The sequence below is a fragment of the Pseudorca crassidens genome, chromosome 4 (genome assembly GCF_039906515.1).
Source record: "Pseudorca crassidens isolate mPseCra1 chromosome 4, mPseCra1.hap1, whole genome shotgun sequence".
In the NCBI taxonomy this organism is placed as follows: Eukaryota; Metazoa; Chordata; class Mammalia; order Artiodactyla; family Delphinidae; genus Pseudorca; species Pseudorca crassidens.
This window is the reverse complement of record NC_090299.1, coordinates 106,969,278-106,996,555: the sequence shown is the minus strand read 5'-3', so window position 1 is coordinate 106,996,555 and position 27,278 is coordinate 106,969,278. Positions and strand designations below refer to the sequence as shown.

The 27,278-nt window shown below is 35.7% G+C and overlaps 1 protein-coding gene across 7 annotated transcripts in view; it reads right to left on the bottom strand.

Annotated features, from left to right (window-relative positions):
• Nucleotides 1–27,278, bottom strand: part of MTHFD2L (methylenetetrahydrofolate dehydrogenase (NADP+ dependent) 2 like) — a 139,196-nt gene that overhangs the window by 67,886 nt on the left and 44,032 nt on the right. For all 7 annotated transcript variants that reach the window (XR_010943078.1, XM_067736283.1, XM_067736286.1 and 4 more), the window contains 2 exons: nucleotides 26,032–26,139; nucleotides 7,055–7,147 (listed from right to left, as the gene is read on the bottom strand). Coding sequence is in view for 6 of the 7 variants with exons in the window: in XM_067736283.1 (XP_067592384.1) it covers nucleotides 7,055–7,147; nucleotides 26,032–26,139 (201 nt within the window). In the remaining variant the exon portion in view is untranslated. The remainder of the gene's footprint in view (nucleotides 1–7,054; nucleotides 7,148–26,031; nucleotides 26,140–27,278) is intronic.

Sequence of the window (27,278 nt, the reverse complement as noted above, 5' to 3'; positions counted from 1 at the left end):
TCTGTTCATTTTATATAGCCTTGGTCCTTCCTTTCCCTTCTCTTCCTTTATTGTCCTTTTTCTTTTCCCTGTCTTATTTTTAACACCTTGTATCCAGTGCTGATATAGGCCTTTACAAAGGAGCACACAGTGAGTCTATAGGAGGAACTCAAGGATGATGATAGTATTCGCATGCATACTTGGGACCTGAGGTTTGATTTAGTCACAAAAAAATGTTATTGGTTCTTGAAAGAGGATTTTAATCACCCATTTGTCATTTGTCAAAGAAAATAACATGAGCATGAATGTACACTGAGGGATTTTTCCCCACTAAAAGAAAATATTCATTCAATGTTATAATTGATAAATGGGAACTAAGGTCAATTGTGAAATAGTCCTTACAAGTTGGTAACATTGAAGTCAAGTAGCACCTTTTAAAGACAGTGTAAATTTCATTCTGTCTAAAGTTAGAGATGAACAAGGACGACCACTCAAATTCCTCTCTACTCATCAAATACTGAGACGGGTGTGTGAATCCAAGTGTTTCTAAAAAGAAGTCAGCAGAGGGCAGACAGCAGAAGCAGGAAGAACTACAATCCTGCAGCCTGTGGAACAAAAACCACATTCACAGAAACATAGACAAGATGAAAAGGCAGAGGGCTATGTATCAGATGAAAGAACAAGACAGAACCTCAGAAAAACAACTAAATGAAAAGGACATAGGCAATCTTCCAGAAAAAGAATTCAGAATAATGATAGTGAAGATGAACCAGCACTTCGGAAAATGAATGGAAGCAAAGATCGAGAAGATGCAAGAAATGTTTAACAAAGATCTAGAAGAATTAAAGAACAAACAGAGATGAACAATACAATAACTGAAATGCAAACTACACGAGAAGGAATCAATAGCAGAATAACTGAGGCAGAAGAACAGATAAGTGATCTGGAAGACAGAATGGTGGAATTCACTGCTGTGGAACAGAATAAAGAAAAAAGAATGAAAAGAAATGAAGACAGCCTAAGAGACCTCTGGGACAACATTAAACTCAACAACATTCGCATTATAGGGGTTCCAGAAGGAGAAGACAGAGAGAAAGGACCCGAGAAAATATCTGAAGAGATAATAGTCAAAAACTTCCCTAACATGGGAAAGTAAAGAGCCACCCAAGTCCAGGAAGCACAGAGAGTCCCATACAGGATAAACCCAAGGAGAAACATGCTGAGACACATAGTAATCAAATTGGCAAAAATTAAAGACAAAGAAAACTTATTGAAAGCAGCAAGGGAAAAACTACAAATAACTTACAAGGGAACTCCCATAAGGTTAACAGCTGATTTCTCAGTAGAAACTCTACAAGCCAGAAGGGAGAGCCATGATATACTTAAAGTGATGAAAGGGAAGAACCTACAACCAAGATTACTCTACCCAGCAAGGATCTCATTCACATTCGATGGAGAAATCAAAAGCTTTAGAGACAAGCAAAAGCTAAGAGAATTCAGCACCACCAAACCAGCTCTACAACAAATGTAAGGAACTTCTCTAAGTGGGAAACACAAGACAAGAAAAGGACCTACAAAAACAAACCCAAAACAATTAAGAAAATGGTCATAGGAACATACATATGGATAATTACCTTAAACGTGAATGGATTAAGGGCTCCAACCAAAAGACACAGGCTTCATGAATGGATACAAAAACAAGGCTGTATGTATGCTGTCTACAAGAGACCCACTTCAGACCTAGGGACACATACAGACTGAAAGTGAGGGGATGGAAAAAGATATTCCATGCAAAAGGAAATCAAAAGAAAGCTGGAGTAGCAATACTCATATCAGATAAAATAGACTTTCCAATAAAGAATGTTACAAGAGACAAGGAAGGACACTACATAATGATCAAGGGATCAATCCAAGAAGAAGATATAACAATTATAAATACGTATGCACCCAACATAGGAGTACCTCAATACATAAGGCAACTGCTAACAGCTCTAAAAGAGGAAATCAACAGTAACACAATAATAGTGGGGGACTTTAACCCTCACTTACACCAATGGACAGATCATCCAAACAGAAAATTAATAAGGAAACACAAGCTTTAAATGACACAATAGACCACATAGATTTAATTGATATTTATACGACATTCCACCCCAAAACAGCAGATTACACTTTCTCTCAAGTGCACATGGAACATTCTCCAGGATAGATCACATCTTGGGTCACAAATCAAGCCTCAGTAAATTTAAGAAAATTGAAATCATATCAATCATCTTTTCTGACCACTACGCTATGAGATTAGAAATCAATTACAGGGAAAAAAAATATGAAAAACACAAACACATGGAGGCTAAACAATACATTACTAAATAACCAAGAGATCACTAAACAAGTCAAACAGGAAATCAAAAAATACCTAGAGACAAATGACAATAAAAACACGATGATCCAAAACCTATGGGATGCAGCAAAAGCAGTTCTAAGAGGGAAGTTTATAGCTATACAAGCCTACCTCAAGAAACAAGAAATATCTCAAATAAACAATCTAACGTTACACCTAAAGGATCTAGAGAAAGAAGAACAAACAAAACCCAAAGTAAGCAGAAGGAAAGAAATCATAAAGATCAGAGCAGAAATAAATGAACTACAAACAAAGAAAACAATAGCAAAGATCAATAAAACTAAAAGCTGGTTCTCTGAGAAGATAAACAAAATTGATAAACCATTAGCCAGACTCATCAAAAAAAAGAGGGAGGGCTTCCCTGGTGGTGCAGTGGTTGAGAGTCCGCCTGCCGATGCAGGGGACACGGGTTCGTGCCCCAGTCCGGGAAGATCCCATATGCCATGGAGTGGCTAGGCCCGTGAGCCATGGCTGCTGAGCCTGCACGTCCGGAGCCTGTGCTCCACAACGGGAGAGGCCACAAGAGTGAGAGGCTGGCATACAGCAAAAAAAAAAAAAAGAAAAGAAAAAGAGGGAGAGGAGTCAAATCAATAAAATTTGACATGCAAAAGGAGAAGTTACAACAGACAACACAGAAATACAAAGCATCCTAAGAGACTACTACAAGCACTCTATGGAAATAAAATGGACAACCTGGAAGAAATGTACAAATTCTTAGAATGATATAACCTTCCAAGAGTGAACCAGGAAGAAATAGAAAATATGAACAGAGGCAATCACAAGTGATGAAATTGAAACTGTGATTAAAAATCTTCCAACAAACAAAAGTCCAGGACCAGATGGCTACACAGGTGAATTCTATCAGAAATGTAAAGAAGAGATAACACCCATCCTTCTCAAACTCTTCCAAAAAATTGCAGAGGAAGGAACACTCCCAAACTCATTCTATGAGGTCACCATCACCCTGATACCAAAACCAGACAAAGATACTACAAAAAAAGAAAATTACAGACCAATATCACTGATGAACATAGATGCAAAAATCCTCAACAAAATACTAGCAAACAGAATCCAACTACACGTTAAAAGGATCATACTCCATGATCATCATCCCAGGGATGCAAGGATTCTTCAATATATGCAAATCACTCAATGTGATACACCATATTGACAAACTGAAGAATAAAAACCATATGATCATCTCAATAGATGCACAGAAAGCTCTGGACAAAATTCAACACCCATTTATGATAAAAACTCTCCAAAAAGTGGGTATAGAGGGAACCTACCTCAACATAATAAAGGCCATTTATGACAAGCACACAGCAAACATCATTCTCAAGGGGGAAAAACTGAAAGCATTTCCTCCAAGATCAGGAACAAGACAAGGATGTCCACTCTCCCCACTATTATTCAACATAGTTTTGGAAGCCCTAGCCACAGCAATCAGAGAAGAAAAAGAAATAAAAGGAATAAAAATTGGAAAAGAAGATGTAAAACTGTCACTGTTTGCAGATGACATGACTCCATACATTAGAGAATCCTAAAAATTCCACCAGAAAACTACTAGAGCTAATCAATGAATTTGGTAAAGTTGCAGGATACAAAATTAATGCACAGAAATCTCTTGAATTCCTATGCACTAATGATGAAAAATCTGAAAGAGAAATTAAGGAAACAGTCCCATTTACCACTGCAACAAAAAGAATAAAATACCTAGGAATAAACCTACCTAGGGAGACAAAAGACCTGTATGCAGAAAACTATAAGACAGTGATGAAAGAAATTAAAGATGATACAAACAGATGGAGAGATATAACATGTTCTTAGATTGGAAGAATCAATACTGTGAAAATAACTATACTACCCAAAGCAATCTACATATTCAGTGCAATCCCTATCAAATTACCAATGGCATTTTTTACAGAACTAGAACAAAAAAATCTTAAAATTTGTATGGAGACACAAAAGACCCCGAATATACAAAGCAGTCTTGAGGGAAAAAAATGGAGCTGGAGGAATCAGACTCCCTGACTTCAGACTATACTACAAAGCTACAGTAATCAAGACAATATGGTACTGGCACAAAAGCACTAACATAGATCAATGGAACAAGATAGAAAGCCCAGAGATAAACCCACACACCTATGGTCAACTAATCTATGACAGAGGAGGCAAGGATATACAGTGGAGAAAAAACAGTCTCTTCAATAAGTGGTGCTGGGAAAACTGGATGGGTACATGTAAAAGAATGAAATTAGAACACCTCCTAACACCATACACAAAAATAAACTCAAAATGGATTAGAGACCTAAATGTACAACCGGACGCTATAAAACTCTTAGAGGAAAACATAGGAAGAACACTCTTTGACATAAATCACAGCAAGATCTTTTTTGATCCACCTCCTAGAGTAATGGAAATAAAAACAAAAATAAACAAATGGGACCTAGTGAAACTTCAAAGCTTTTGCACAGCAAAGAAACCATAAACAAGACCAAAAGACAACCCTCAGAATGGGAGAGAATATCTGTAAACGAATCTACGGACAAAGGATTAATCTCCAAAATATATAAACAGCTTATGCAGCTCAATATTAAAGAAACAAACAACCCAATCCAAAAATGGGCAGAAGACCTAAATAGAGATTTCTCCAAAGAAGACATACAGATGGCCAAGAAGCACATGAAAAGCTGCTCAACATCACTAATTATTAGAGAAATGGAAATCAAAACTACAATGAGGTATCACCTCACACCAGTTAGAATGGGTATCATCAGAAAGTCTACAAACAACAAGTGCTGGGGAGGGTGTGGAGAAAAGGAAACCCTCCTGCACTGTTGGTGGGAATGTAAATTGATACAGCCACTATGGAGATTCCTTAAAGAACTAAAAATAGAACTACTGTATGACCCAGCAATCCCACTACTGGGCATATACCCTGAGAAAACCGTAATTCAAAGAAATACATGCACCCCAATGTTCATTGCAGCACTATTTACAATAGCCAGGTCATGGAAGCAACCTAAATGCCCATCAAGAGACGAATGGATGAAGAAGATGTGGTATATATATATATAATGGAATATTACTCTGCCCTAAAAAGGAATGAAGTCAGGTCATTTGTAGAGACAGGGATGCATCTAGAGACTGTCATACAGAGTGAAGTAATTCAGAAAGGGAAAAAAAAATATCGTATATTAACACATATATGTGGAACCTAGAAAATGGTACAGATGAACCGGTTTGCAGGGCAGAAATTGAGACACAGATGTAGAGAACAAACGTATGGACACCAAGGGGGGAAAGCAGCAGTGGGTTGGGGGAGTTGGTGTGATGAATTGGGCGATTGGAATTGACATGTATACACTGATGTGTGTAAAATGGATGACTAATAAGAAAATAAATAAATAAACATTAAAAAATAATATAATACATAAATAAATAAATAAAAAGAAGTCAACATAACATTGGGTTTGCCAAAATGTTCATTAGGCTTTGCCATAATGAACTTTTTGGCCAACCCAATATTTGTCTTCTGTGAATATTTCAGCTGCTGCAGCAGTATTTTACTTAATGTTGACCTGTGGTCTGAAAAATTGTATTGCCTCTCTAAACATCTGATGTCTTACTTATGTCAACCTGGTTCAAAAATTTGCACTTGATATCATCTGAATATAATTTCTCAGAAAAATGGGAAATGTGCTTAGCCTTACCAGCTTACTGGTGACTTCTTGAAAAGGGAATATTTCTAGTTTTACTCTATGAAGAGGCAAATTACTCCACCTGGAATCATCACATATATATTCTGACTTTCAGAGAAGGTCCTATATTATAATAAAAAGTGAATTAAACTTGGTTGAAACTAATTTAAACTATTATTATTCTCTTCATCAAACTCAATTTCTTCTGGAACTTTTACCCTCCCTTCATAGTTTGTAAATACTCACCAAATCAAGTGTAAAGCCTAGAAATTACCAATAACATCTAATTGATAAACAAAATGAAAAACGCTCCCATTCTAGTCTTGGATAAAACAAGAAGAGTCACAATTGTCTGCAATGTAGAAATGCTATGTGGCAAGAGTAAAGATAGAAATGAAGGGTAGAATTACTTTGTATGTTTGATTATAAAACAAATTAAGGAAAAACCTAGATCCATTAAGTAGAAGTGCAATAACTGTTCTGTTTCTACTCCTGCTCTTCTAGACTCAATTCCCCTTGACACAGTATGAATAATATTTTAAAAACATAAGCCAGATCATGTCAATCTCCTGCTCACAGCCATCTTTGGCTTATATGAAAGTCCTTACAGGGTCTACAAGGTCCTATGTGAGCTAGCCCTGGCTACTCTTTCAACAGCATTTCCTATCAGCTCCCCATAACTTATTCATGTTTAGAACCAATCATGTCTGTCAAAGTAATTGTAAAAGTACACATTTATTCTTGTGCTTAATCTGTCATTCCAAAGGCTGTTTTGTTTTTCCACAATGAAGTGATGAATGCTAACATAGGTATAATGGACCAATATGATGACTGCCAAGAGACAGAATGGAAGTCAGTCCTACGTATACCTAAGTCTCCCAAGAAGCTGTTCTTATAGACATGTCAGCAATTAGGGCAGGAATTAGTCTGCTGATGACATTTCACCAAACAACAGCCACTAAAGACTTACCTGCAGCTACTACGATAACATCTGCCAGCAGAGTATGGATCTTCAGTTGTTCTTTGGGAGTATATCTGTGAGCTATTGTCACAGTTGCATCACCTGGAATGCAGAATAACTTCCATTAATGATTACTGAAGTTTTTGTTTTTTTTTTTTAATTTGTGAATGCTCCAATTCTAGAGGACTTCCAGTTACATCCTAAGAATAGGAGAACTGCTTTGAAATTATCAAGTCACTTAGCAAGCAAAAGCTAGATAATCTAGATGACTCAAAATATTGTACCCCTCAATTGAACAGTGGAAAATCAAATGAGATAAATGAAGGTATGTGCTGACCATCATAGGAGAGTTTTAAGTAGAGTCCTAGAAACCCAGGATTTGAAAGTTCTGTATTGACAGGTCAATACATAGATGCAGGGGATACTCACTGGCTTGATAATATGTAAATATTGAAAACAACAAAATAAGTGCACTAAAAATGGCACAATGTACTGTGGAAGCATAGGTGAGAGATTAATTCTGCTTCATCCTGAGGAGGTGTCAAGGAAGGTTTCCTGAAGGAGTTAATATACATTTTTAGGTCATAAAGTATGAACAAGACTATACTAATCAGGGAAAGAATAAAAGAGCATTCCAAGCCAAAAGGATAGCAGGAAAAAATGGACCAACTTTGAAATTATATGTTTAGAAAATGATGACGAGGTCTAGGATATAACAGGAAGTATTCATACATGATTTAATTAAGAGATGTAGGAATAAGAGAGGTTAGCAGTATGAGGGATTCCAGTGCTTAATGTGTGAGCCAAGGAAGGGGAATAAGGGAAAGGCAGTGATGAGGGAAGTCAAAGGAAGGACTTGCAGTAAGAACAGGGCCGTGTAGGACAGTGTTGTCTCTCTTCTCCTCCCAGATAACATGCAAATGCTACACAGTTAACAACAAAAACTGCACAATTTTTAGAAAAACTAGAAGACATATTGTACACAGACTCCAAAAACATGGAAGAGTTACCCAGGATCAGCAGAGTTAGTAGATACCACATAGGGAGAAAGGCAGAAAGAAGTTCAGAGAATAACAAGATGGCCAGCAGTGGCAGATCTCTGGAAATGACTACAAAAATATACATCCTGAAGGTGAAGGGATCACATAAAATGCAATATATATCCCTCTTATTTGTAGCAGAAAATGTGGGAATAAGGGCAGAAGAAGCCCTCTTGGACCTAGCATAGTTCACAGTGGGTAGTAACACAAAGACTCAGAGGAGCCATTCAAACAGGAAGCAGTTTGACTCTGTGAAAGTGGTGAAGGAAGAATCTGAAGGCTGCTCAGCATGTCCTCCCCAAACCCTAACAGAAGCACCCTGCAAAGATAAGATCCAAGAAAATCCAGCTCATTCCATGATAAGTAATTTTAAAAAGGATTTTACACAGCATCAATAAAAGGATACTATATAAGAATCAGCCCAGGGGAACCTTGATTCTAGTGGTAGTTACATGACTATATGCATTTGTCTAAAGTTATGGAACTATACACCAAAAAAGAGTAAATTTTACTATATGCAAATTTTTAAGTAAATAAAAGGATACATTTTAAAAGTGACAGACCCAAGGAAAAAAAACAAAGAAAATTTTAAATTTAACAACAAAGTAATAAACTCAACAGAAAAATGTTGTTATGGAAAAGTTGAACATTATGGCCAAACACTATGCCAAACACTTTAAAAATAAGAACTTAGAGTCATACAAAATGGAGAAAAAAGACTTGAGTCCATACAAATTGACCTATAATAGTCAACAGTGAGACACATATCAGTAAAGCTGCTGGATTTTAAAGACTAAAACAGGAATCCTATGAGCAACCAGGCAAAAATTCAGATTTTTACATTCAATTCCAGAAAACAGCAGAGCAATACCTACAAGAGACCCATGTAAAGAAACTGGGAGCAAGGATTTCATATCCAGTCAAATTGTCTTCCAAGATTAAAGTTTGCAAACAATTTTGAAATTGTAAGAACACAGGAAATATTGTTCCCATGAGTTTTTCCGGAGGAATGAGCTAAAAGATGAACTTTAATGAATCAAAATGTATCTGAAGAAACTGGCAAAAGGACTATTGGAGTGTTTTGAATATATTTAATAACAAAATTAAGGCAAAAAAGTGTGAGGATTGGGGTGATAGACAAAATGTTAAATGCTATTTGCTCTGATTAGGTAGAATTAGTGCAACTAACAAAATTAGAGTAGGAAGGACAAAATTGAGAAAGTTTGCTGATTGCCTTATATTTAATGACTAGAATGAACAGATATAATTTAAAGCTGACCAATCAAATAATAGAAATATGAGAATATTTAAAAGTATAAGGTAAACACACTACAAAGATAATTTTTATTGGCAAATATCAGGTAGGAGACAAAAGAAATGGAATCATGGAAGGAAAAGGAAACATTTTATCATTTCTTCTAATAGAGTATCAACAGATACCGTATAAAGAAATAGAGAACTAAGAGTACTGTATAAAGTTATAATTATTAACTTCCTAAATCTTCCTAAATAATAAAACAACTATATACAAAAAAGAAAAAATATAAAAAGTAAACAAAAACCATAAAAACAACAAAACAGAAGATAATATGACATTTCAGACTGCATATATTTACCATAATAAATATAAATTTTTCTGTTATCTATTAAAAGAATAATATATTAAAATTGACTCACAAAGTAAAGTCTAGTTCTACACTTTATATAAAACACATCTAAAACAAAGCTGTTCAGAAATGTTGAAAATAAAAGGTGGGTAAACATATAACAGGAAAATGACTAATCAAAAAAAATGATGTTCTTATTATCAAATAAGGAGAAGTTCAGTAAATTTATCAAATAGGATAAAAAGGTACATATTATAATGCAAAGGTGTGATTTAAATGAAGACACGACAATGATAAATATATAAGTAACAAATAAGAAAGAAATCAGTTCATAAAACAGAAATTACAGGAGATACACAGAGAAATAGAAACACATTGAATTTGTTGAATTCAATTAACCTTTCTCAATCCATTACAGGTCAAAGGTATAGAAAATATAAGCAACATAATTAATGATATATATCTGATTACAATATATTAAACTCTGAAAGTAGATCATATATTTTCCTTTCAGGTGCCCAAAGAATATATTTTTAATGATATGACTTTGGCAACAGCAAAAAAGTAATTAATACCAAAAAGTAGATAACTAGATAAACTATAGATATTTTCTCTGATCACAAATCAATAAAGTTATAAGTATTGACAAAATCAGAAATTGAAAAACACTTCCATTGGAAAAAATTTTTAATACTGTTTTGAACAATCCTTGAGGCAAAAGGAAAACACAAAACAACATTGCAGAATTTCTAGAAACATTTATAATAATAGTACTACAGATTAGATCCTATAAAATATAAATAAAACAAAGCTTAGAGGAAAATTCACAGACTTAAATTATTATATAAATAAAATAGAAATTAAAAAATGAGTGAATCAATCATTTAACTTAAAATGTTAAAGAACAATAAAATAAATAAAAGATATTAGAAAAAAATTAATAAACATAAATGTTAAAATGTTTATAATAACTAAGCCTAAAAACTGTAACATTATAAGCAAGGAGAGAATTCAATAAATTAGCCAAGTAAAAATGAATATATAGAAATAAATATGAAAATTAAAGAAAACCTCAACTAAAATTGGAGTTGAGGAGCACCTGTAGAAGGTGCTCTCACTACTATCACTTTCCATTGTTTGCATGCACTGGCCTCTATTTTCATGCCGCGCGGGAAGAACTGTATCTTGCTTTACCAAACAAGAGGAAGTCTTCTATTTCAGGAAGGAAGATTTTCCTTGCCCAGCAACAGACCAGCCAATGAGAAGCCATTGCCACCCTGAACTCTTACTTTCCTCCAGTAAACTTTTGTTTAGAACAGTCCCTCCAAACTATCCCCCCACTTTTCTCTATAAAAGTAAGCTCCCCTCCTTTGTTCTCTGGATTTGCCTATGGTCCACCATAGCTTGCATCTCCCAAACTGTAATTCCTCTGGCTATTCCCAAATAAACTCATCTTGCAGGTATGGTAACTGGCTATTTTATTTTTAAAGTTGATATAAATACTATCATATACAACAACATGTAAGATGATATAATGAAAGAAAAGACCCCATTATAATAGCAATACAAAAATAAAATACTCAGAAGTAAACTTAACAAGAAGTGTGTAAAATCTATATGGTAAAAGAAAATCTCTAGAACAACACCAAAAGATTTAAGTAAGACTGAGGAACTAGTCATGGTTTTAAGACAAACCATATTCTTGAGTAGGATTCAACATCATAAAGATGACAGTTCCCCCATATTCATTATACATTGAATACAACTACAAAAAAAATGGTATTTTGCTTTTTTCTAGATGAATATAATTTTATTCTAAAGTTAATATGGAAAAATAAAAGAGAAAACCAGGAAATCTTTGAATAGGAAGAACAATGAGAGGGAACTCTTTGTACTTGATACAGCAGTCTTTTTCATTTCAGATAATGGTACCACCTTCTGCCCAGATACTTAGAGTAAAAGTCTGAGTTCCCCTTGTTTTTTCTCTTTCTTTCATTTGCTATAAACAATCAACAAATGTAGAGTATATGTTTAGAACCATCCCAAGCCACCAAAATTATGAAGCATCCTCCCATCTCTATCTTAATACAATTCTCCTATATTTAGAAGGTTCCCCTTATACATTAGCAGCCCACTCAAGCATTCTCTTGTTCCAAATGAGAGCCTCCCAAATCCCTGCAAAAACCAAAATTAAAACCAAACCTTCCCACTTCATCATTACTGATGATTTCATCAAGGAACTGAGCGATACATAATCCAGTGAGTTATATACACATATAATTAACAATCTGTAAAGCTTCAAGCAAAAGAAAAAATATTGAGATGAATTTCAATCAGCATGGAAAGATCTTTTAGATAACTCCACTCCTTCAATAATAATATCTAGTTAAATTGTTTTTACTCCTAAGTGAGTTTGGCTAGGAATACCCATGGAAATATCAAAGTCTTATTTAGACTTGATTGATCAGTTTCTGACTATTGTGCTATCAAACAATGGGAAGGTTTTTAGCCTGCTATTCATTAAAATGGATGACGATAGCAAAAGAGAGTTGAGTCATGGGAGTTAAGAGCAAATGTGTTCAAATAATGCCTCAGACGCTTCTGCCTTTTCCCCTTGATACCTGTTCCTGGTTCTGAGAACTAGATATCCTAACTGTCTTACTTGGCGTTGTGAAAATTCTTGTCATTTCTGTTTTCAATTCTGGCGCCCCATTACTTTTGTTCAATGAATCCTATGACTTGTTGCACCTAGTCATTTCTAGCACCTCAAATTTTTCCCTAGGGTAATCAGAACCAACAGGTTACAGCAGCTACTCCATAAAATGATGTATATCTCTGACCCTCAGATGACTTTTTCCCTCACTCAGTTTTATCCTCATATTGTGAGTATGAAAAGAGCCTGGGCTCAGGCTTAATTTTTCTATCACACAAACCCAGATAAAAATGCTTTGTGACCACCTACAAGGGTGGGATAGGGAGGGAGACGCAAGAGGGAGGAGATATGGGGATATACGTATATGTATAGCTGATTCACTTTGTTATAAAGCAGAAACTAACACACCACTGTAAAGCGATTATACTCTGATAAAGATGTTAAGAAAATGTTTTATAAGAAGTATTAAGCAACTTCACTGTGCCCAGTGCTTTACATCATGTTTGTAAGATATAATAAGAATAAAAGACTTAGAACCTATCTCCCAGAACCATAGAGTTCTGTTAGAACTTAATAAATTAGCTGCTGGGCAAGATATGCTTCTTACTATATAAAAGTCCACAGTCAATCAAGACTTGTTCACTGGGAGCCACCTGCACAGTTTTCTAGGCTATCATTACCTCTGTAATTTATGCAAAACTGCAGATTGTAGCAAAGAGTTGTTGGCAATTAAAATTTGAGGAAATTAATATTTTCTATTTAAAAATGTTAAGACAAACAACACAATATGATTCATTTTAGAGTATCATTTTTTTGTTAAAATTACCTAAATGAGGAATTTACTTTTGTCAGACATTTCCAGCCATTCCCTACATTCATTTATTCGACCATCAAGAAATAATCCCAGGACCATGCCAAGTGATGGAGATACACAATTCCCTCCTCTCATATGGAAAACAGATCTGTGAATCAGAATTATAATACAATGTGATGACTCCACACTAAAAGGAGGTATAAGTTACAGTGTTGGCACAGAGAACCATTATCTACTCTAGCTAAGAACAGCACAGGGGCACTTAAAGGTCTAAGAGAGAGGTTCTTGATGTGAGTAGGAATTTGGTTTGCTTCTGCTTCAATTCCCTTATGCTTTTCCTATCCCTTCCAACTGATAAATCATTTTCCATAAAAATAATTACAGGCATATTATTTCGCCCAGACTTTTGGAAAGTTCTTTCTTACAAGAGCTAAAGTCTCCCTTTTGGCAAATTTTACTAGGATCCTAGATCTATCTTCCACAGCAACGCAGGACAAGTCTCATCTTCCTTTTCCATGAGGCAAATCTTCAAATACATACTTGCTCGTGCCTGCATAAGCAGATGAAGCCAAATGGCAAATCCAACAGGAGCTAGAATCTCACATGTAGGGTTTTGCTTTGTTACTTTTTAAGGGAAAAATGAGTCACTCCCAATATATTAACTCATACCATGGTCTGTTTGAAAGGGAAAATCACCAGGGAAATCGCAAGAAGGAAAACTCAGTATTTGTCAACAGAATAGCACTAGCTGGATAAGAGAAGCCTGAGTTCTGTTTTCGGACAAATGCCTCGAGAGGCCTAAAGATTCTGAACTTGAACATGTATTTCTTTCCCTCTCCATAAGCTGCAATTACATCTTTAAGCATAAAACAGACAAAAAACAAAATGCACAGAGCCAAAACATATGTGATGAAAATAGCTCTTATATAAGAACTTACTACACGTCTAGCACTGTTCTAGTACTTTACACGTATTAACTCACACAATCTTCACCAAACACTGTAAGTGTATTTTTTATGAGGTAGAAACTAATATTATTTACATTATTATAAATAAGAAAACCGAAAAAATACAAAAAGCCCATAATTTGTCCAAGGTCATAAAACTATAGAAGAGTGATAATTCAAATTTATTTAGTTCAGCTCTAGTGGCCAAGCTCCTAGTCACTTCACTACACAGCCTCCGCCCTAAGCAGAAAGGAAAGGAACCATTGGAGTTCACAGTTGTAAAATCAGAGCTGAGAAACACTATGTGTTCACTTTGGTCAGCAGAATAGCATTTCTGGGATTATCATCCTGACTCTTTCAGGAGGCCAGTGGGGGATCTTGGATGACACTTCTTTTTCCTTAGGGATAAAGTCCGCCTTTAGATCTCACCTGGAACACACTGGTAGTACTAATAAGACAGCATCTGACAGAAAACACATGTGTCTCTAACACAAAAAGGACATTTTCAGCTTTAATTTTTACCACTTGTAAAATAATCAAGAGCTAATTTCCCCAGATCTTAAAACAATACTGTACTCTCTTGGCTCCTGAATTCCATCTACTATAAGTTTTCTGTTTCAACTTCAGCTGTTTTTTCTTTGTTTAAATAACTTTAGATACAGTTACAGAGTACTCAGATCTAAGCCTTCTTTTCATGCTTAAAATGGGCCAGACTTTAATCTGGTATCTGGTCAAGACCTGGCTGGTTTGATTTGCTGTTTATCAGTCTTTCAGTTATCTTCCAAACACCTTGGGTCACTAGGTGGATGACAACTAAGGAATATGGTTTCACGTTTAGTTACTCAAATACCGTTTCAATTCCACTCCTTTTAAACATCTATCTCAATCTATCTCTTTTGTGAGAAAGAGTATTAGGAAGGACTTACTGAATCTTGACCACCATTGTCTCTAGATAGTTAAAAGATCTTCCCCTGGTTTCAGCCAAAAATTATTGAATCGAAATCATGGATTCATTCACTTAACATAGACAATATATAAATGAGCAAATACATATATAATAAAAAGTTTGCATAGAAATAAGTGCTATGAAGAAAAAAGCACAGAGTAAGTAAACAGAGTAATAGCATAGGTGCTACTTTGATAAGGTGGTCAGGGACAGCCTGGAGAGATAACATTTGGACAGAAACCCGAAGGAAGTGAGGAAATAATTATGTAAATAACTTCCAAAAAGAGCATTCTAGGCCGAAGGAAAACCAAGGGCAAAGATCCTGACACGTGAGCATGTATGACATGTTCTAGGAAAGCAAAATGCAGGTGTGGCTTGGAGGGCAGTGATGAAGGTGAGAATGGTAAAAATTGAGTAAGGAGAGGCAGCCCAGGTAGGATCATGTAAGATCTTGCATATCGTACTAAGGAATTTGGATGTTATTCTGGTGTTTTATTGTTTTGAGTGTTATGGGAAGCCACAGATGATTGAGACACACCAGTTAGAAAACAGACTGCACGCAGGAGATGAGACAAGGGTGGAGGCAGGAAACTGGTTTGTAAATTTTATAGTGTGAGATAACGGCTGTCTGAACTAAGGTCTTATTAGTGAAGATGGTGAGATCATGGGTATATTTGACACAGACTGTTAATGGATAAGACATGGGGTGTGAGAGAGAGAAGTCAAGGATGGCCTGAGCAACTGGGTGAATTGATGGCGACATTTACTAAGACAGGGAAGACTAAGGGAGTAAAATTAAGAGTGAAGGTTTGTATATGGTAATTTTGAGATGCCTACTGACCATCCAAGTGGAGTTGTCAAGTGGACAGTGGTTATATGGGTCCAGAGTAAGAGGTGACACAGGCAGTATTTAAAGCTATGAGGCCGGAAAAGATTGACTAGAGAATGACTCTGGAACAGGAAGTGAAGCCCTGGGCTCATTCCCATACGTTGAGTAGTCTTCCTCAGTTACCCTCCCTGTATACATTCTTCTGTGGAGCTTCCTAAAAAATACCGATATTCAGATCTAACTCATAAAGATTCTGATATGATTGTTCTGTGTTGGGCTTAGGTGGCTACATTTTTAAAAGCCCCCAGATGATTACAGTGGACAGTTAAGTTTGAGAAACACTGGTTTAGAATTTGGGAAGAAGGGAATGACTCAAAAACTGAGAATGAGAAGAAACGTCTAAGTGAGATCAGAGAAATGTATGCCAATGGTAGCTTTGATCTATGCTAAACAATAAGAGAAACAACCCTATAAAATATGGCTGTTTCATTAAATTAAAAAGCATGTTATAAATATTACTCAGTCCATTACATAGTTCCCTGCTTATAAGTAACTTTAGGAGAAAATATTTTTTGGTCTTAATATCAGAAAATATTTTATTTATCCTGAGCATGTGTTTCCTTTTTATTAATCTTTATTGGAGTGTAGCTGATTTACAACGTTGTAGTTATAGTTTCAGGTGTACAGCAAAGTGAATCAATTATACATATACATATACCTACTCTTTTTTTTTAGATTCTTTTCCACATAGGCCATTACAGAGTACTGAGTAGAGTTCCCTGTGCTAGCAGGTTCTTACTAGTTATCTATTTTATATATAGTAGTATGTATATGTCAGTCCCAATCTCCCAATTTATCCCTCCCCATCTTATCCCCTGGTAACAATAAGTTTGTTTTCTACATCCATGACTCTATTTCTGTTTTGTAACATGTGTTTATTTTTAACTTTAAAGATACTTACTTGGGTAACTAGTCATCTTTTTTTCCTGCCTAAAAGCTCACAGGATGAAATTAGTAACCCTATCACAGAAAGTATAGTTTAGACTCAATTAAATAAATGTACCAAACACATATTCAGTGTGCTTGGCAGGGGAAAATATCCATGAAGATTTAATGATATGCCTATTTTTAATAGTAGCTTTATTCTTGGCTCCATTTTAGTTCCAGGCCTTGCTTCCCCTTTTTCTTAACTAGTTCTCATTTGCATTGTGCTTCATATATTGTTGTGGACCACCTTAAATACTTTTTAGAATAAATGCAGTATAATAGCTTATATGAACTGAACACTGAGTTCTAGGGAAATGCAGGAACAGAGTGTGCACTCGGGCAATATGATAAAGAGCCTATTCTCATTAACACTGGGCTCTCCTGCTCCAGCAGTCAATCTTCACCCATCAAGACTCCAACTATGGTGTAAACAAGTTGCCAGTTATAAAGGAAAATATTGGCTTTGGAGTCTTATATTTTTAGGATTATTTTCCTATTAATAGTGATAAAATGTGTTAAATCATCCACATGAATCAATTCCCAGGTGACGAAATTCCTCATGGTACCAAACAGCTAGGTCAGTATTCCTGACTGTGAAACAGATATTAAGCTATATATATATATATATATATATATATATATATATATATATATATATATATATATATATAAAACTAACTAAATTTTAAAGCGATCAGACCCTCCCAAATCTTAGCCAAAATGAGGTAGTCAGCTCAGTCATGGGATAAGGGGCATGAGCCAAAGTATTGCCCTTTCCTTTCTAGTTGTTTTGGCTGGGAGATGTATGTATGAGATCTATTTGTTAAAGCTTTATATAATTTTTACATTTATTTTTATTTTTTTCTTTCCAAGATTAACAGATGAAAAGAAACTCAGGAATCTTATTACAAAGTCTTATTCTGCAAACTTGCTTAAAAGACCATAGACTAAGGCTAAATAAGTATTCTCAAGGCTCTGAATTCATTCTCTGTGTGGAAAAAGGCTAGACCTCTGGGGTGTATTAGTACAAATTTAGCAAATATATAGATACAAATATGGCAACTATAAATACAAATATATATACACACACACACATATATATGTATATGTGTGTGTGTGTGTGTGTGTGTATATATATATAATAGTTTTAGGGGGGATAAAAACAACTTTCAGGGTTAAAGACTTTTACTCTCACAGATTCACAGTACTTACTATATTAAAGGTTATATTATATTACTATATTCACAGTCAAGATATATGTTTGATTTTGTTTAACCCAGATTTCCCAGACTTATTTGACTAATTTTTGTCCCTTTAAAAAAAAAACTAAACCCATTTAGAGAAACACACTCCACAGGGTGTGGGTCATCTCAAGAGGTGAGAGGCCCCGAAATACGGGGTGGTTAGTTTTTATGGGCTGGGTAATTTCATAGGCTAATGAGTGGGAGGATTAGTCCAACTATTTTGGGGAAGGGGTGGAGATTTCCAGAAATTGGGCCACCTCCCACTTTTTGGCCTTTTTAGCTGGCCTCAGAACCATTTAAAATCTTGTGGTACATCCGTGCTCCTAAGAATACAGCTTATGAATAGCCATATTAAAACTTACATGATACTCTTGGTCTACAAATAAAGAGAATTTATTCATTCATTTATTGAACAAAGACTTTTTGGAGAGCTATTATGCTAGATGCTGGAAATAAAATGGGAAGATAAAGAGATATGGTTTTCGCTCTTGTGGAGTTAATAGTCCAGTGAGTATGATGAAAATTAATCAGATAGTGACACAAATAAATGACAATCACAAACTGATAAATGTTGTGAAGGAAAAGTTCTTCAATGTGTCTATGGTGGTGTGTGTGAGGGGGTGGGAGAGATTTTCAGAAGTTCTATCTGATGTACTTACTATATATGTATAATAACACTGCTTGGCATTGACCTGATTTTTTTTTAAATCATCAAATCATCATTTACCATTATGGTATGAATGATTTATTTTGTACAGAGTGAACTTTTTCCTTCTAGAGATTTTAGAAATTTTTAATAACTTCAAGTAAATATAGTTTTAGTTTTGTCTGTGAGGTGGGATTTTTTAGTTTGAAGTGAAGAACAGTGACAGAAGGTAGACAATAAAAACATTCCATTGCAATAGTACAAAAGATAGGCATAAAAAGGTATAACATTAATGTATAACTATAGCTAGAAATCATCCACTCCTTCCCACAACCAAGCTTTTTATTATAGAAAGCTCTCCTCCTTTGCAGCATTTTGCACAATTATAATGATTAATCATTCATACCTAATTGTTTGATCACTGTCTTTCCTACTAAACTGTAAGCTCAAGAGGACAGGGCAATATCTGATTTATTCGCTATCATATTCCCATGCTTAGTGACAAAGAAATCAACTCCTCTGTAAGAAGGCAGCATTACATGCCAGCAGCTCAAGAAAAAAAAAAAAAAGTCTAAACAAAATGATAGATTTTAAATGTTTTACTGGAAAAATGCTGTGACCTCTTTCAATTAATGCTGTCAGCAATAATTTTCCTTCCCTTCCCAGTATCCTTAGGTCTCCTCTCCCCTTCCTGATGGTCGTGAGGCATTCTCCTCTACTGTGATCTGACTCTTGGGCAAAAGGGGAGGCATAAGTTATACTTTTATGTAAATGCCTATAATGTTAAAATATGAAGGAGTTAGTTTATAGTAAGTACCTAGCTACTTCTGTTCCCTCCTCCCCACTATATAGGGATTTTTTTTTCCATAAACGGCAGTATTTTATTTTAAATCCCTAGCCTGCAGTCTTATTTTCTACAATACAGGCACACAGGAAACACTAAATAAACTGTTATTGATTCACTGACTAGTTGCATTATTACATGCCAAGCCCTGTGCTAAATTTCAGAGATACAAAAAGCCTAAGACAAAATATTTGTCATTGAGTAGTTCATATTTACTATGTCTGTGTAGAAAAGGGGACCAGGTAGACAATCAATATGCAACAGGATTAGTCCTGGGATGGCAGCACATATAACATGTAAAAGTTAGATTTACTGCACATCTTGAAAGGTGGGCTGGAGGTGAGAGGAAAGCAGGCGAGTGAGGGGAAACAGCATTCCCTGCAGAGGGAACAGGGTATGTAATGGAAAGGAGGCCTGGAAGAGATGGTGTGTTTGGGGAACAATGTGCAGTTCTATGAAGCTTCAGCATAAGGTACCAGGGGGAACTCGATGGGATGAATGGCTGAAAAGGCTGGTGGAGCAGAAATGAATATCCTAACAAGTGATGCTTTGAATAATCGGGCTTATAGACATCAGAAAAGGGATGCTTTGTGCTAATAATTATGGAAAAAAATGCCTGGTACTTTGAGGTCATGAGGAAAGAGGGAAAATGAAAGGGGAAAAAAAAAGATTTGGACTTCACTTTATATTTTAAATAGTGTTTAATGTTATTTTCAACAGGGCAACTAATAGTTCCAGCTGCCTGATGTGAGAATATGTGACATTTTTCCAAGTACATTGCTTTCCAGATACTAGCTGGCTGAATTTCAGAGATGTTGAAAATGAAACAGTACTCCGACTATTCAACTTAGAAAATGAGACTACAGCAAGCATTTGTTCTTTTCTATTGCTTTCCACTATGCAAACTCAAAGCTGTAATTCAGTAAAGTTTAGTCAACACAGAGGCGTCATAAAACATAATACCCCCAATATCTTACCACGAGTACTTCTACCTTAGGAATAGCGGAATGGGAGGAGAAAAGACTATAAATGCCTGCCGTCCCCCTGCCCCCATTTGACAATGGTTCATTCCACAGCGGCAGCAAAAGTCCCACTCCATTCCACTGGCAACAAGACTAAGAATCTCCGTCCGGGAGGCGTGATTGCTTTGCGTGACTCCTCTCTCCTAGGTGTTCCTTTTTGTCTCCTATCTTTGAAACTTGAGAGCACCTGGTCCAGCCTGGCACTGTGTTGAGCTTAATCATACATAACCACTCATATTACACTGCACTGCCTGGAACATCCATTCCTCTGTTACTACCTGAAGGCCCCTCCTGTAGGTGAGAGAGAATGCTCCCAGGCTACCAAAAATGTTCATTTTCACAACTGGAGCCAATTTTCACAAAGGAAAGGCATCACACTGACAAAATATCTTGTGGTTTTCCATTTAGATAGGATGTCCCCTTGAATGAAAAATACCTGATATATAGAAGTTGCAGCAGGTGGGCAGCTTGAGTGCAAAAGCTGAACACCAATGCGGAAGCTGTGCTTTGAGAAACACAGTGTCCTGAAGATGCAGTCTGTCATCTTCTGGAAACAGGGGACCAAGTCTTCTTCACCCCTGTACCACACCCCCACCCCAGTGTTTCACAGAGAATATGCACTGAACGCCTATTACCTGAATGAAGTCAAGAATATCCCAAAGGACTCTAAGCAAAATCAGCTTAGTTGCTGACTCTTCCAAAATGCTCTTTTAAAAAGTCCCAGCAACCAATGCCATTGCAATAGTACCCCAACCTTTTAGTTAAAAGGAGGAGCATGTTGTGGCCATTTAGGGGGATCTATTTAGATGACATGCCCTATGTAAGAATATAAAATAGGCAGAAATGAATTTACTCTAAAAGAATTTGAAATAAAATCAGACTATGTATTCCTTTGGTTATAATTAATACACATAATGCCTGGTCATTATGGCACTTTGTTATCTTAAAGGAAAAAAAAAAACTGTTTCAGAGAAATTGGAGAACTCTGTTTTACTCCATCAGGGTAAGCTAAACATAAAGACATTGTGCTAAAGCCAATAGTATTCAGTTTTCATTCTGAAAACTGAAAGGTTAAGTTACCTGGGTAGGTTACTACACACAAAGACGTTAAAAGAATACCAGTGAATTATAGGTGATCACAATGATATTAAAACATCCTAACAAGTAGTGGGGCTCATGAGAAGAGACTCCACTGTCAATCTCTTTACATTTCCTCAATTAACCAAGGGCTTCCCTTAGCAAATTGAATGCTTTCTTAGGGATGCTGAATTTTATTTTGTGCCACTAAATATTTATCATTTTAATCACCCATACTTGCATATCATGCCCCCTCTGTACTCTGTCCCCCCACCCTACCACCACCAAGACTATAAGCTCTTGGAAGACAGGAACTATCTCTCACTCTCTATAAAGTACACAGTGGCTTGAATGTCATGTCATCTTTAAAGCCTCCTGTGATGACATGTCCTCAGCAGAAGGTTATCTCCCTGCAGCATCCTGCTGTGTTGAGTATCAGCACTAATTCTTTACCTCAAGATTTTAGCACATTCTCAGTCCTCTAAATATTTTAAGCCCTTGAAGAATTAAAAGAAGCTCTTTCTCACAGAACAGCCGGGATCCATGTCCTAAATAATCAAGACTAAAAGCCAGCCCTGTGTAGACACATATTAATCAAGCTAAATTACAGTATCGCCATTTTTCTTCTAGTGCAATTATCTTTGGCTTTAAGACACAAATGAATCATTTGGGCTCTGAGTCTTTTCTGGCAAAGAAGTACGGTGTGAGCTAAATGCTCAACATTCTGAGTGTCATCAGAACAGGTTCTATAGATATGAATTTGCCCAGTTAATCCTCCTTCATTATGTCCATAAGCTAACAATGCACATGTAGTCACTGCACATCATTACTGCTCTAGCAGACATGGACATTTGAAATATTAACTTTCCCACAGACTGCAAATCTTCAGTAAGCAGCTCTCAACAATTCATTATACTAATCCTATATGTCACCATACTCCTATTAAATATGCATGAGATTAATAAACACCACCCATGTTGCGAACTATCCAACATCATTTTTAATACAATTTATTACCTTTTAGATACTGTAATTATAACGGCACCTGTATGCCACTATAACTGTAAATTTAACCACCTGGCGTTTAAGTAACTAGTACTATATCTAATTCCAATTTTGTTCAATTTCTAACATGCATTCAAGTGAAAATATTTTGTAACACAAAGTATAAAATATTTATAAAGTAAATGTGTTTTATGACATAGGACTATCTAATTTAAAATTGCATAAATAAGAGGTAAATTAACTTACTTAGACTTAAGTATTTTATAGACAAATAATTCAAAATTGAAATTTATCAAGAAATTAGCACACAATATATTAATATCCACAAGAAAAAGTGCAATGTAAAGTAAACTTTGGAATATTACGATGTCATATTTATAATCTAATATTTTATTAACTTTATAAATTCTATGTTTATGCAAATTATTACAACAAAGATTAGATTTGATCCAAATAAAAGTAAATATAAAACCTACAGAAAAAGAAAAGAAAATTTCAAATGAAGGTGAAAAATACATCATTGACCTTGGATTATGTTATTCTAAACTTTTTAGTTAGTATGGCCACAGATTATTATCTAAGCATAATAATGGAAATAACAGTAATAGTCACAGTTCACATGTACCAAGGGCTTACTTAACTTACTGTGTCAGGCACTGTGAAGAGTGCTTTACATACAAGTTTCATTCAATTTTCATAATAACCCAATGAAGGAGATATTAATATTATCTGCACTTTACAAATGAGGGAAGTGGAGACTTACACAGATTAAATGACTTACCCAAGGATACAGGGCTTGGCAGGGGAGGGGTCTGACTTCAAGTCTATCCTCCTAACCAGACAGTCAGCACCCAGCTCCCAGCTTTGTACACCACTTCCTTGAATGGCCTTGGGTAAGTCACTGAAGTCTCTAAAGCTCACTTCCTTTAGCTGCAAAATGTGAATATGAATATATTCCAGAATTACTGAGAATGAAATAAGATAGTTCATGAGAAAGTGCTGTGCAATTAATAGAGCTGCATAGTGCTGCTTGTTTTGTTATTGATGAAATAAGAAAATAATATGTTGAAGAAGATATACAGACTGCCAACAAACACATGAAAGAATGCTCAACATCATTAATCATTAGAGAAATGCAAATCAAAACTACAATGAGATATCATCTCACACCAGTCAGAATGGCCATCATCAAAAAATCTAGAAACAATAAATGCTGGAGAGGGTGTGGAGAAAAGGGAACACTCTTGCACTGCTGGTGGGAATGTGAATTGGTTCAGCCACTATGGAGAACAGTATGGAGGTTCCTTAAAAAACTACAAATAGAACTACCATATGACCCAGCAATCCCACTACTGGGCATATACCCTGAGAAAACCAAAATTCAAAAAGAGTCATGTACCAAAATGTTCATTGCAGCTCTATTTACAATAGCCCGGAGATGGAAACAACCTAAGTGCCCGTCATCGGATGAATGGATAAAGAAGATGTGGTACATGTATACAATGGAATATTACTCAGCCATAAAAAGAAACAAAATTGAGCTATTTGTAATGAGGTGGATAGACCTAGAGTCTGTCATACAGAGTGAAGTAAGTCAGAAAGAAAAAGACAAATACCATATGCTAACACATATATATGGAATTTAAGAAAAAAAATGTCATGAAGAACCTAGGCATAAAGCAGGAATAAAGACGCAGACCTCCTAGAGAACGGACTTGAGGTTATGGTGAGGGGGAAGGGTGAGCTGTGACAGGGCGAGAGAGAGTCATGGGCATATACACACTAACAAACGTAGTAAGGTAGATAGCTAGTGGGAAGCAGCCGCATGGCACAGGGATATTGGCTCGGTGCTTTGTGACAGCCTGGAGGGGTGGGATAGGGAGGGTGGGAGGGAGGGAGACGCAACAGGGAAGACATATGGGAACATATGTTTATGTATGACTGATTCGCTTTGTTATAAAGCAGAAGCTAACACACCATTGTAAAGCAATTATACCCCAATAAAGATGTTAAAAAAAAAAAAAAAGAAAAAAAAAGAAAATGAAGAAAAAACTGCCTATTTTGGCTCTTGGTCAAAATCTTCCAACAAAAATGGTACACCTAGGTAAATTTTCCTGGTTGTTTTTCCTTGCTTAACAGAAACTATTAAATAAAGGTAAATATGAATCAATATCTTTATTATACCCTAAGAGATAGATGAGCATTAACAGATTAAGTTAGAAGTGAATAGTTAAGATAGAGATGCAACTTTGTAGATGGTTACCATGAAAACTATGTTGATATTACCAGATTTGGCCTTTCAAAAAGCTCTTCAAAACTAAGGCTTTTTAAAGTTTCTTTGAGTCATTATCAGGCCCTAGTTTACTATGATCCACATACACATTTTGATTTGTTGCAATATTTAAGTCCTTAAGTCCAGGCAGGCACAAACAATTCAAACTCGAATAATTTGTAATTTTATATAAGTGATATGTTATCATTGGGCTTCTTTTTCCTAAGGGCTTCGTGGCTTAAAAAAATATTTCATATGTATTACGTCAACCAAGATCATAAAATTAGTACAGTTGACCCTTGAACAACGCGGAGGTCTGGGACACCCACCCTCTGCACAGTCAAAAATCCTCCTGTAACTTTACAGTCAGCCCCTGGATTTATGATTCCACATCCATTGATTCAACTAACCACAGATTATATAGTACTGTAGTATGTATTTAGTGAAAAAAAAATCTATGTATATGTGGACTTGTGCAGTTCAAACCCGTGTTGTTCAACAGTCAACTGTATTTGAAAATTTGAGATCAGGAAACTGGAATTCACCAAGGTTAATAATGGTAAAAAAAAAAAAAAAAACACCAAACATATCTATATATTGGTGGTGTGTTTTAGGGGGGTAGTGTGTATGGGTATACAGATATCTATCAACATGTGATTTTTATGCATCTAGTATGTATCTAGCCTTGCTACCCTTCTTAATGTCTATATTTTTAATGATATAAAGGAAGTATATATAGCCAAAGGATAAAGTAGGAACAAAGGGGCCACATTTTTCCAGTAATTCTTTTATTCATTGTCAAGGTGCTCATGTCATTAGATAGGGAATAAAGGGAAATTTGCAGAAGCCCATAAATATTCTATTTTGTTTTTGCAGAAGCCCATAAATATTTGCAGAAGCCCATAAATATTTGCAGAAGCCCATAAATATTCTATGGGCTTCTTTATTTGCAGAAGTCCATAAATATTCTATGTCACATTTTCAAACACATTTATTTGATGATTGTAAGTGAGAAAACTGTAAGAGTACATAGAATCTCCAGGTTGCCCCTACCTCCTGGCCGTTCGTGCTCTCCATCAGTGTGTAAGAGCATGGCGATGGGCATCCCTGCATTCTTGGATCTTCCAGCCACAACCACATTTTTTCCAAATGTTTCAATTCCTTAAAACACAGAGTTTGGTTTAAATGAAGAATAAGCAACAAGAAGCAAAGTAAACATCTCAACAGCCAACTGCAGTATTCTTTAAAAACTTCTAATTTAATTTGAATTATTTTGTGGCTTGTCTATAATGTTCCCACATTCACTATTTATAAATATTTCTTTTTATAATTCTTGGATCTGTCATGTTCCCTCTCATTATGGCTTCATTAAAAAACCACAGACATTTTCAAGCTTTCATTAAATTAGTTTTAAACATTAAAATTCATATGAAGTGTTAGAAGAGTGGAGACAAAATATTAACTACTAATCACAAAGCAAGCAAAGTGCAAGGTCAAGATTAATTGGCAATCAAACTTGGAGCAAATCTAGGACAAAATGAAGTGGGGGAAAAAGTATTTTTCACAAAACTCATGCACTTTATTCTATAGGAGAGAAGCACTAAATTTATGGACTTAGAAAGGTCTGAAAGATAAAGCTTACAGATTTAACACACTTAATCTCTTTGGGGCATAGTATCTTCATAAGTAAAATGAAAAAATTAGAATTAAGGCTTTTCTAAGTACTAACATTCTAAGAGTATAATTCTAGGATCTGCTTGCCCTTGGAAGTTCTCTCCCTCAGTTAGAAAAGAGAAGATTAGCAGGAGGAGATGCTGCCAAAAATGTAAGAGACAGTGATGAAGGCAGGAGAACTATCGAGGGTCTTTGAGAGCATTATTGAATTTAGAGCACAATTCAAGGGCAAGTGTTTATAATGAAAACCTAGCTCATTAGAGATGGTGCAAAATGTTCGGCACATTTTTTTAAAAATAAACTTATTTTATTTATTTGTTTATAAATTTATTTGGTTGCGTTGGATCTTCGTTGTGGTGCAGGGGCTTCTCATTGCAGTGGCTTCTCTTGTTGCGGAGCACGGGCTCTTAGAGCACGGGCTTCAGTAGTTGTGGCTCGCGGGCTATAGAGCGCAGGCTCAGTAGTTGTGGTGCACAGGCTTAGTTGCTCCACGGCATGTGGGATCTTCCCGGACCAGGGCTCGAACCCGAGTCGCCTGCATTGGCAGGCGGATTCTTAACCATTGCACCACCAAGGAAGCCCAGCATATTTTGTTTTTAAAGGTAAGGAAAAACATAATACATTTT